General features: G+C 35.6%; 1 protein-coding gene across 1 annotated transcript in view; it reads right to left on the bottom strand.

The window, feature by feature from the left end:
* The window catches only part of Sntb2 (syntrophin beta 2), a 91,549-nt gene that overhangs the window by 36,990 nt on the left and 42,356 nt on the right, over positions 1–12,203 (bottom strand). The window contains exon 2 of the mRNA XM_027932930.3: positions 5,242–5,455. Within this exon, the coding sequence (XP_027788731.2) occupies positions 5,242–5,455 (214 nt within the window). The remainder of the gene's footprint in view (positions 1–5,241; positions 5,456–12,203) is intronic.

Genomic DNA, 12,203 nt, shown 5'->3' with positions numbered 1-12,203 from the left:
TAATTTCTCAAATGTGTCTCCTTTGAAATTCTAAATTCTGAAAACTCCTGGTATCAGGTCCTCATTATTAATAACTATAAGAATGAAAAATAAAGCTGTTCTAAAACTAAGCAAGCTTAGTTCTAAAACTAAGCAAGTTTAGTCCCATTATACATGAAGGTGTGTTATCATCTTCAACTATAGTTGTTGATCTTGCCTTCCATAGTTTTCAATCATATACTTTTAAGTTCTATTAGTAGGTGCATATTCATTTATAATTATTAAATTTTCGTGATGTGTGTCCCTTTTTTTTTTATTAGTTGCTGATGGACCTTTATTTATTTATATGTGGTGCTGAGAATCTAACCTAGTGCCTCACACATGCTAGGCAAGCACTCTACTACTGAACCACAACCCCAACTCTGTGTGGTCTCTTTCATTATTACCAAATGTCTCTTAATATTTGACTCATTCTTTTTTGTATTCCTTAAGACTTATAGTTATAACAACCTTTTATGCTTAAGCTTAGTGTATGTTATTTTCAGTTAAGTTTCACTTTAAAAAGAATTAATATTTTATCTAAAAATAATGTTAAATAGATATTAATATTTAAATACAAATACTTCATTAGTATGACAATAATAATCATTAATATCAATAAATATTTGTTATATATTTAAAAAAAGAAGTTTAAATAGGAGTAAATATTAGAACCAGGGTTCAAAGATGAAAATAGGTAGTAACTTATTTCCCAGGGTAGGACCACTTTTGTAGTTTCTTGAAAAGTCATTATGAAATGGGAAATTATATCAGAACAAAGAAGAAAACTCCAAAATAGTATTGATGATGCTAGGATCCAGAAAAGTCTGCCTTTGAAGAAGCCCCTAAAACTAACAATGGGGACAGAGTAATGCCTAAAGTCTCCTGCTGTTTATAAAAGAAAAATTCAAATGTAAACTCTAATAAAAATGTGGGGGGCTGGGGTTGTGGCTCAGTGGTAACGTGCTTGCCTAGCATGCGTGAGGCACTGGGTTCAATTCTCAGCACCACATACAAATAAAATAAAGGTCCATCAACAACTAAAAAATATTTAAAAAAAAAATGTGGAGGCACTCTGTCAGTAATTGGGCCCAGAGAAGAGAGGAGCAAACAGCCACACTGTGAAGTTTTGGCCTCTACTCAAAACACCAAGGATTTCCTGAGAAATGGAATTACATTTTGATCAGAAAAATCAAATCAATGTTTAGGTACACAGAAGCATAGGATTCTTGAAGTCCAGCATACTTTATTTCTTCTGTTCAATACAGTCTTTGACATAATTTGTGTGTTCAATTTAGTTACATAACTTTATGTCATAAAATCAAGATTTACCTTTTACATGGAAAATAGACAGTGTGAAGATGACCAAGACATTGTGAACCATTTCTGAAAAGCAGCATTTAAGAACATCTTGGTTTTGCTAAATGTCACACTGTCTACAGTACTGTTTGCTAAGGAACCAGCTCATGTTCTCTCCCTGGACTTCATCATTACTTATTTAGCTTTCAGATTCCAGAACGAAACACTTGTAAAGTATCAGAAGCATCTAGTGAGGTAGTGAAAATTCAAAGTGGGAAAAGGGAATAAACTTCCTCTTCCCTTTCAGAACTTCTTCAGCTCTATGTAGTAGAACCAAATCAAAATAGTAAAATAGTTAAAAAAAAAAAAAAGTTTCCCTCTAATCTAAAATAATTTTGTGATTAGAAGTGAAGCCTTTACATAACAATGAAGAATGAACCACAACAAATCATCAAATCCCGCTAAACACCCTCCAGAATAGTTGATATTAAAAAGACCAAGTTGGCAAGGAAGAAACCAATGGGAACTTTGATATGTTATTGGTGGGAACATAAAATGGCACAACCACTTGGAAGGGAGTTTGAAGAGTTTTTTTTTTTTTTTTTTTGTACCAGGGATAGAACCCCGGGGCACTTAACCACTGAGTCACATTCCTAGCCCTTTTTATTATTAGGTTGTTGCTGCTGGCTTTGAACTTGGGTCCTTCTGTCTCAGCCACCTGGCTGGCAGTTTCTTATAAAACCAAACATATGTTTACTCTTGGACTTCATGATTTCACTCCTATGAATTTATTCAAATGAAATGAATATGTATGCCCACGAAAAGACTTGTAAAAATACATTCATGATAGCTGGGTGTAGTGGCTTATGTCTGTAATCCCAGTTACTCAGGAGGCTAAGGCAGGAGGATTATAAGTTTGAGGCTAGCCCCAGCAATTTAGCAACATCTTGTCTCAAAATTTTTTTAAAAAGGTGGGGGTTGGAGGCTGGGGATGAAACTCAGTGGTAGAGTGCTTGCCTAGCATGCATGAGGCCCTGGGTTCAATCACAATTACCACCACACACACACACAAAAGTATGTGTTTATAATAGCTATCTTCAAACTGAAAACAGCTCAAGTGACCATCAATACAAAAGAAAGATAAATAAATTCACAATTCCTTTGACAGAGCTGGATAAAATTAAGGACGAAAAAGCTACAAGTGATTTTATAGACATTATCTTATTTATACTTATTCATTTTTCCAGTTTCAAATAGGTAAATTATAATTACATATAATGGTGGGATTCTTTGTTATATAGTCACACATGAACACAATATAACAATATAATTTGGCCAACATAATTCCCTCTTTCTGGTCCTTTTCCTCTACTCTTCTGATATCCCTCTGATTTTCATGAGATGCCCCCAACCATTCTTCCCCTTTTCCTCTTTAGCTTCCACATATGAGAGAAAACATGACCTTTGAATTTCTGAATTTGGCTATTTCACTTAACACTTTTTTTTTTTTTTTTTTTTTGGTGGTGCTGGGGATTGAACCCAGGGCCTTGTGCATGTGAGGCAAGCACTCTACCAAATGAGCTATATTCCCAGCCCAGCTATTTCACTTAACATAATGTTCTCAAGTTCTATCCATTTTCCTACAAATTACACAATTTTGTACATCTTTATGACTGAATAAACTCCATTGTATGTATATACCACATTTTCTTTATCCATTCATCCACTGATGGACACCTAGGCTGGTGTTTGGCTACTTTGAATTGTGCTGCTATAAACATGGGCATGCATCTATCACTATAATAGGCTAACTTTAATTCTTCAGAATAAATATCAAGGAGTGGTATAGCTAGGTCATATGGTGATTCCATTCCTAGTTTTTTGAGGAATTTCTATGCTGATTTCCATAGTATTTATACTAATTTACAATTCCACTAACAAGTGTTTTTTTCTCCATATCATCTCCAGCTTTATTATTGTTTTCTTTCTTGATGAATGCCATTCTAATTGGAATGAGATTAAAAAAGTGAAGTTTTTATTTCCGTTTTCCTGTTGCTGAAGATATTGAACATTTTTTCATATATTTGTTGGCCATTTGTATCTCTTCTTTTGAGAAGTGACCATTCATTAATTGAGTTATTGCCCAGTCATTAATTGGATTTTTTTTTTTCTTTACTGTTAAGTTTCTGAGTTCTTTATGTAATTTTGGATATTAATCCTCTGTCAGAAGAGTAGCTAGCAAAAGTTTTCTCCCATCTGTAGGTTCTGGCTTCATATTTTTAATTATTTCCTTTGCATGCAGAAGCTTTTTAATTTGATACCATTCCATTTATTAATTCTTGATATTATTTCCTAAGCTTTCAGGGTCCTATTGAGAAATCATTGCCTGTGCCTATATGTTGGAGTGTTGACCCTACATTTTCTTTTATGAGTTGCATATTTTCTGGTCTAATTCCTAGGTCTTTGGTCCATTTTTAGGTGACTTTTGTGCATGGTGAGAAATAAGATCTAGTCTCATTCTTTTACATATGGATAACCAGTTTTCCCAGAACCATTTGTTAAAAAGGGTCTTACTATGCCAACTTTTCAAACTTTTTTTCATTAAATCCTCCTATAATCTTGATTTTATACAGGAGGAAGTCAAGGTATAGACAAAACAAATAGGTTGGTCAAAATTACAAAGCCCACATTCCTCATTCCAATATTTTAACTTTTGTAACTGAGGTGCCACTGTCAATAGTTCTACGTACTTTTTCTGCCAAGACATATAGCATAGATATTCACATTCTAGTAGTTGTACATAATTCGTGCCAAACTATTTACAATTCTACTGTTTTTCTTTTCTATAAAAAATAAAGTTAAAATATTGTCATATGCTGGGCACAGTGGTGCACACTTATAATCCAGGCAACTCAGGAGGCTGAGGCAGGAAGATTGCAAGTTTGAGGACAGTCTCAGCAACTTACCAAGGCCCTATTTCAAAGTAAAAAGTAAAAAGGGCTGGAGATGTGCCTCAAGTGGTAAAGCATCACTGGTTTCATTTTCCAGTACCATTAGAAAAAAAAAATTCAATCCAACTCTCTCATTTTGTAAAAGAGGAAACTGAGGTCAAGAGAAGTAAACTTGCCAGGGTAAGAGTGCTAGCTGAGACAGCCAAATATATAATGCAGATCTCTGACTCTTAACACCACCTACAATATAAGAATTTTTCTTATTTTATTTTATTTTTTAAACTGAATGGTGGCACACACACCTGTAGTACTAGCTATCTTGGGAAGCTAAGGCAAGAGGATCACTTGAATCCATAAATTTGAGGCCTGTCTAAGCAATATATCACTTGAATCCAAGAGTTTGAGGCCAGTCTAAGCAATACAATGAGACTCCCATCTTTTTTTGACTAAGCATTGAACCCAGCAACACTTTACCACTGAGCTAAGTCCCCAGCCCTTTTTATTTTTAGCACGGTTTCACTAATTGCTTAGACCCTCACTAAGTTGCTGATGCTGGCATTAAACTTGTAATCCTCTTGCCTCAGCCTCCTCAGTTGCTGGAATTATAGGTATGTGCCATGTGCCTGGCTCAAAAAAATACCCGTTTTTTCAATTCTAAAGTACTGTAGTTTTTTTTTTTTTTTAAGTTCATAGTTTTTTTTTTTGCTTGTTTTGTTTTTTAAAGCAATAAGCTTACAGAAAAGTATAAAATGAATAGAAGTCCCAACTTTCCTTCTACCCTCTATTCCCATTTCATTGCCTAGGGGTAAGCACCATTAACAGTTTCTTGTGTGTCTTTTCAAAAAATGAATCTCTCATATTGAAGCTTTCCTTTGTATAATTTAGTTAATAGAATCATGTATGTATTTTAGCAAGTCCTTAAGTTGGCAAAGCTGAAAGTACCATGTTGATGTTCTTGTTAGGTACAGCTCACCTGTTTTCCAGATCCGGCATGCTTAGGTTTCTAGCAGCAAAGCACATTTTGAGAGGGATGACCTTCCTGTCCTTGGTGCTGTTCTGGTGTTTCGGAGAACCAGAGTCCTCACTGCCACTAAAGCTTGGTGACTGGGGAGCTGCACCCTCCCATGGCAGATCTGATACTAAGGATGGCTTCTTGATATATGGTGTTACTTCTCGGATGAATTTTACTATAAACAAAAATCAAAGAAGAATTTTAGTATTTTTATTTCCTATGAAAAATAAGAACCAAATTACACTTTTTTTCTGCCAAGACATAGTATAGATGTTCACATGTTGATGAGTATAACCAAAGTTATGCATAATTCCTTCCTCACTACTGTTCTCACACTGTTTTTCTCTTCTCTAAAAAGAATACTATATGGCAAGTTAGTAATATCATCATAGGAATAACCTTGATGATATATCACATATAGGCAATATCTAGAACAAAGTATAAAACAAAGGTCAAGAGCGATGAATCTCCTTGAGATAGATTCAGTGCCTCCTATGACAGTAACGTGTAGCTTTAGACTTAACATTTATAGACTTCTCAATGTTTCACCCATTGGTTCACTATCTATTGAAGCCCAAATAAGACAAATTTAATCTCTCTTCCACATGAGAATCTTTCAAATATCTGAAAGACAGATTATATCTCTCCCTTCTCTGTACTAATCTAAGTATATCAAGTTCAATTCAATTCAGTCAACATCATCTACTAAGAGCCAGGAATTAGGTAGTCATCAAAGAAGTATCTAAGAAGAAAGGAAGCATGGATTCTGCTTAGAAGGAATGCCCAGTCTACTGGGGAACAATTATGTAAAACAAACAAATCATTGCAGTTCTGAAAAAAATAGACACAAAAATTAAATATAGGGGCTGGGGTTATGGCTTAGCAGTAGAGCACTCGCCTCGCATGTGCAATGCAAGGCCCTGGGTTCGATCCTCAGCACCACATATAAATAAATAAATAAAATAAAGGTATTGTGTACAATTACAAAAAAATAAGTATAAATAAAATATATTCAAGATAAACACAAAGCAGATACAACTGATCACCTTGCTTATTCAAAATACCCTATTTCCATGAAAGTAGCCCCAAATTAAAATATGGCTTTTAGTAGATAGGAAACTTTTTTCTTTTTTTGGTACCAGAAACTGAACCCAGAGGGACTTAACCACTGAGCAACATCCTCGGTCCTTTTATTTTTTATTTTTGAGACAGGGTCTCACTTAAATTACATAGGGCCTTGCTAAATTGCTGAGGATGGTCTTGAACTTGCAAACTTCCAGAGTCACTGGGATTAATGGTGTGCCCCACCGTGCTCCAATAGGAAACTTTTTTCTTTTTTAAGTTCAGTTTTAGGACTCATAAAATACTTCTTTTATTTCAGACACGACTGTCAATTTTTTTAAACATTTTTTATTTTTTGGAAGTAGTTGGAAACAATACCTTTATTTTATTTATTTATTTTTATGTGGTGCTGAGGATTGAACCTAGGGCCTCGCATGTGCTAGACGAGCACTCTACCGCTGAGCCACAACTCCAGCCCTGACATGTCATTTTTGAGGCACAGTATTCTTGTTTTTAAAAAGTAGATAAACTGAAGATCACTAAAACCTTAACAGTTGAGGCTGCGCATGGTGGTGCAAGCCTATAATCCCAGCAGTTCAGGAGGCTGAGGCAGGAGGATCGCTAGTTCAAAGCCAGCCTCAGTAACAACGAGATGCTATGCAACTCAGTGAGACCCTGTCTCTAAATAAAATACACAACAGGACTGGGTATGTGGCCTGTTGAGTACCCCGAGTTCAATTCCTGGTACTGCCCCCACCCCCAAAAAATAAAATAGTTGAAATTCCAGCTACGTTGTCATGAACTGAAATCGAATTCCATGCTTGTATAAGTTTATAGGATTGAACCCAACTACTGGGTGTAATTATAAAACTCTAATAAAAAAATTCCAACTACTTGGAAGGCTGATAGAGTAAGATTACAAAGTTTGAGGCCAGACTTAGCAATATCCATTAGACTCAGCAACTTAGTGAGACCCTGCCTCAAAATCAAAATAAAAAGGACTGAGGATGTAGCTCAGTGGTAAAGTACCCCTAGGTTCCACCTCCAGTACCAAAGAAATAAAATAATTAATTAAAATTTTTTTTATTTATATGCAGTGCTGAGAATAGAACCCAGTGCCTCACTCATGCTAGGAAAGTGCTCTACCACTCAGCTATAACCACTGCCCTAGTTAATTAAAAAAAAAAAAAAAACAACAAACAGAAAAAAAAAGGCTGGAGGTTTTATGGTAGAATATTCCTGGGTTTAATCCCTAGTACCATAAGAAAAAAAAATTGAATGTGAATAAATCTATCATCATTACCTCTGTTGATATAATACATGTTATATCATTATTCTACTTCTTTCAAATTCCAATGTGATAGATCATTAGAGTAGCATCATAGTTACTGAAAACCTAAATAGATCATTGTCAATGCTTATCAATATCAAAATACCTAGTATTAATTATTTTGTAGCATTAAAAGTTATAAACCTGTGAAACTTTACTATTAAATAGATTAGTATATATGAAAAATAACTAGATGTTTCTAAAAACCTACCTAACAACTATCCTTAAAAACTGTTTCTCTTTTGAATAGGTAATATAGGTTAAATATCCCTTATCAGAAATGCTTGGGAACAGAAGTGTTTCTGATTTTGGAATATTTCCATATACATAATAAAATATCTTGGGGATGAGACTCAAATCTAAACACAAAATTAATTTAGGTTTCATATACATTACATACATAGCTTAAAGGTAATTTTATTTACAACAGTTTAAATATACCTGCATTTTGATTGTCACATGAAAAGGTGGAATTTTCTCCTGTGGTATCATGTCTGAGCTCAAAAAGCTTCAGATTTTGGAATGTTTCAGATTTTGGATCTTTGGATGAAGGAAGATCAAGCTATACATGCTCACAAAACAAAACTCAAAACTTCAGCCCACCTCTGAAGGCAACCACTGTGTTAGCTAGATATGCTAAGCATATGTAAAAATAAGACATACATTTGTGCATCTCTATATGATGTACACATATTTCACACAGTGGCAATATATAATATATGCTCATTGTTTTCCATCTTGCTTTTTATATTTTATGATATTGACAATACTGTTCCCTATTTTTCTTTGTCTTTTATGACCAGTCAACAGCTCTACCACACTGTGTGGTGATGGAGACATCTTTGGAATTAGACATGGTTCAAATTCTAACTACACTTGTCTACTTTAAACCTATGTGACCTCACTTGACTGTTCTGAGGTCCCTTAATAAGCAAAAGTTCTAGGCACACACTAAATATTCAATAATTAGTAGGTGGCTTTCTTTTCCCTTCCCTGACTTGAGCAGGGGTGCAGCCAGTATATCCCTTGAGCAGCTGACTTGGGCTTTTCAATACATAATTTAATCCTGTGCTTTCAATAGATTATTTTGTTTACTTATTTATTTTTTTTTAAGTGGTGCTGAGGATCAAACCCTGGGCCTCCCACGTGCTAGGCAAGCGCTCTACTGCTGAGTCACACAATGGATTATTAGATCACAAGAACTTGGCAGAAATTCCTAAGGTTTCTAATGCTTTTTGAACATTTAAGGCACTATATCAACTATTGGGCTATCAACTGGGAAAAATAAATACATTCTAAATGTCTATTCTAGAGTATTACAGTGATTAGAAAAGAACCTTTAGGGGTTGGAGATGTAGCTCAATGTGTGAAGTCCTGGGTTTAATCCCCAGAACATGGGGGCTGGGGGAAGGAAAAAAAAAAAAGAAGGAAGAGCTGGGTGCAGTGGTGCATGCTTGTAATCCCAGCAGCTCAGGAGGCTGAGACAGGAGAATCTCAGGTTCAAAACCAGCCTCAGCAACTTAGTGGGGTGTTAAGAAACTCGGTGAGACCCAGTCTCTAAATAAAATACAGAAAAGGGTTGGGAATGTGGCTAAGTGGTTAAGTGGCCCTGAGTTCAATCCCCAGTACCAGAAAAAATAAAATTTAAAAAAAGGAGAGGGAAGGAGGATGAGAAGGAGTAGAGAGAGGAGAGGGAAGAAGAAAAGGGAAAGAAGAAGCAGGGGAAGAGGAAAAAGAAGAAGAGGAAGGCTTCCTCTCATCCTGAAAGTGTCACCTCTCCTAGTTAGAATGACAAAAATATACATGTACTGTACACATACTTGAAAAGATGCTAAGAAGCACTTTTATCAAAATAGTGAAGTGTTTAAAGATAAATATAGGATTACATTTTAAAAGTATAGTCCTATATATTTGAAATTTTGTGTTTACATTATTTATTTATACCAGTGATTGAACCCAGGAGCACTTAACCACTGAGCCACATTCCCAGCCTGTTTTATATTTTGAGACAGGGCCTCGCTAAGTTATTGTGGCTGCTTTTAACTTGTGAGGTTCCTGCCTCAGTCTCCTAAGTGGCTGGGATTACAGGAATGTGCCACTGTACCCAGCTGGGTATATTATTTATTTAAAAAAAATTTAAGAAATGAAGAAAACTTATTCTGAAATCTTTTAAACTTTAAGTGTGGAAGCTGCCATAAACTGAAATCTTGTTTGGCCTTCAAAAATTTTAATGTACTGGATGAGCTCCCTGATCCAACTGATTCAAGTTCTAATGAATAAGGTTACAAGGAGTTCCATGTCTGAGACATTAGACAGCATCTGATTTTAAAATGCATGCTGTTTATGTGGCTTTTTAAAGTTTATCCTGAAAATCCTTCATAGTGTAGATCCAGGCTATGGTTAAGTATACACATTTAGGTATACATTACCTACCCTCATAAAAACCAGCCTCATATAATCATTATTTTCTTCTTTTAATATTTTTAGCAGAATACCTTTATTTTATTTATGTTTATATGATGCTGAGGGTTGAACGAAGTGCCTCATATGTGTGAGGAAAGTGCTCTACCACTAAGCTACAACCCCAGCCCAGCCCCATTTTCATCTTTATCTCTTATTGTTTTCTTTTCTTTCTTTCTTTCTTTTTTTTTTTTTTTGGGGGGGGGGGGTACCAGAGACCAGAGATTGAACCCAGGGGCACTTAGTCACTGAGCCACATCCCAGCCCTTTTTTTAGTTTTTATAATTTTATTTTATTTTTTTGGTACTGGCAATTGAACTCAGGGGCACTCAACCACTGAGCTACAACCCCAGCCCATTTTTTTTTTTTTTTTATTTAGAGACAGGGTCTCACTGAGTTGTTTAGCACCTCACCATTGCTGAGGCTGGCTTTGAATTCGCAATCCTCCTGTCTCAGCCTTCTGCAGGCATGCATCACCACACCCAGATCTTATTATTTTCTTAACCCAGTTAGGATCTTTACTTTAAGTTTAAGTGAAACTAGACAGGTCAAACAATGTGGGGTGCCATTACTCCTTTTGCTTTTGCAAGCAAGCTTGTTTCTGGGTTACCTCAAGGCAGAAGATGTGGCTTTGCATTCTACACAGGAATGAATTATGCTGACATCACTGTTAAAGTATTCTCCCAAGAAGTTTTCTCCTCAATCTCATCCCAAGCTCCCCACACCCCAATCAGCAATCTGATAGATAGCCACCAAAAACATTAGGGAGGAATTACTTTACTTTCAGTAAAAAGCCTTTTACATTCTCAATTTGCAGGTTTTTTTCAGTTCAAGTCTCTTAGCCAATTGGGTTTTGAGCAGACTGCATTCTAGGACTTGGTGATATGAAGCTTGAAAGGATTCCGAGTGCCTCTAATTTTACTATGCTTCAATTTAAAGTTATACAACATGGGCTGGGGTTGTGGCTCAGTGGGAGATCACTTGCCTTGCACGTGTGAGGCCCTGTGTTTGATCCTCAGCACCATATGAAAAAAAGAAAGAAAGAAAGAAATATTGTGTCCATCTACAACTAAAAAAATGTTAAAAAATAAATAAAGTTACATAACACATTCTCCAATTTATTGAACTCCCACTGTGTACCATGAGCTCTTCAGGCACTCAGGACACACCAGTGGAAAAAACCTGCAAAGCCCAAACAAATATAAAGTCCAATCAATAATGCAATTAATAAGTTAATGATATTCTAGAGAAATGAAAACATGTTCAAACAAAAGCCTGTACAGAAATGTTTTTAGCAGCTCTATTCATAAGTTACAAAACTGGAAACAACCTATATTTCTTCCAATGTGTAAGTGAATAAACTTAGAGCTCTAAAACAGAATACTATCAGCAATGAAAAGTAATGAACTATTGATGATACATCAGCAACTTTGATGAATCTTAAAGGTATTATGCTGAATGAAAGAAGCCAGTGTCAAAAGGTTATATAATTCATGATTCCATTACTGAAAAGATATAACTATGTGAGGAAGAACAGATCAGTGGTTTCCAGGACTGGTGGGCAGATATAATTATAAAGGTATAACATCACAGTTTTTTCCAAGTGATGAAAATGACCTGTGTCATGATTGTGATGAGGGATATAAGAATTTATACATGTGTCAGAATGCACAGAACTGAAGCCAGCACAGTGTGCATACCTATAGTCCCAGCAATGTGGAAGCAGGAGGATCACAAGTTCAAGCGAGCCTGGACAACTTTGTAAGACCCTATATCAAAATAAAAATGAAGAGAGATAGGGGTGTAGCTCAATGGTAAAGTGTCTCTGGGTTTAATCCTTAGTATCCCCCAAAATAAAATTCACAGAACTATATACCTTAAGGGGAAAATGGTAATTTTACTGTTTAATCATGTTATGGTTTGGATATGAAGTATTCCCCAAAAGCTCCTGTGTTGATGTAGGAATGTTTGGTGGTCAAATTAGATTGTAAGAACTGTAACCTAATCAATCTATCCTAGTTTGAATGTACTGACTGGTTAACTGAAGGCAAGTGGGGCATGGCTAGAGGAG

Source organism: Marmota flaviventris, chromosome 18 (genome assembly GCF_047511675.1).
Source record: "Marmota flaviventris isolate mMarFla1 chromosome 18, mMarFla1.hap1, whole genome shotgun sequence".
Lineage (NCBI taxonomy): Eukaryota > Metazoa > Chordata > Mammalia > Rodentia > Sciuridae > Marmota > Marmota flaviventris.
This window is presented reverse-complemented; position numbering and strand designations above follow the sequence as displayed.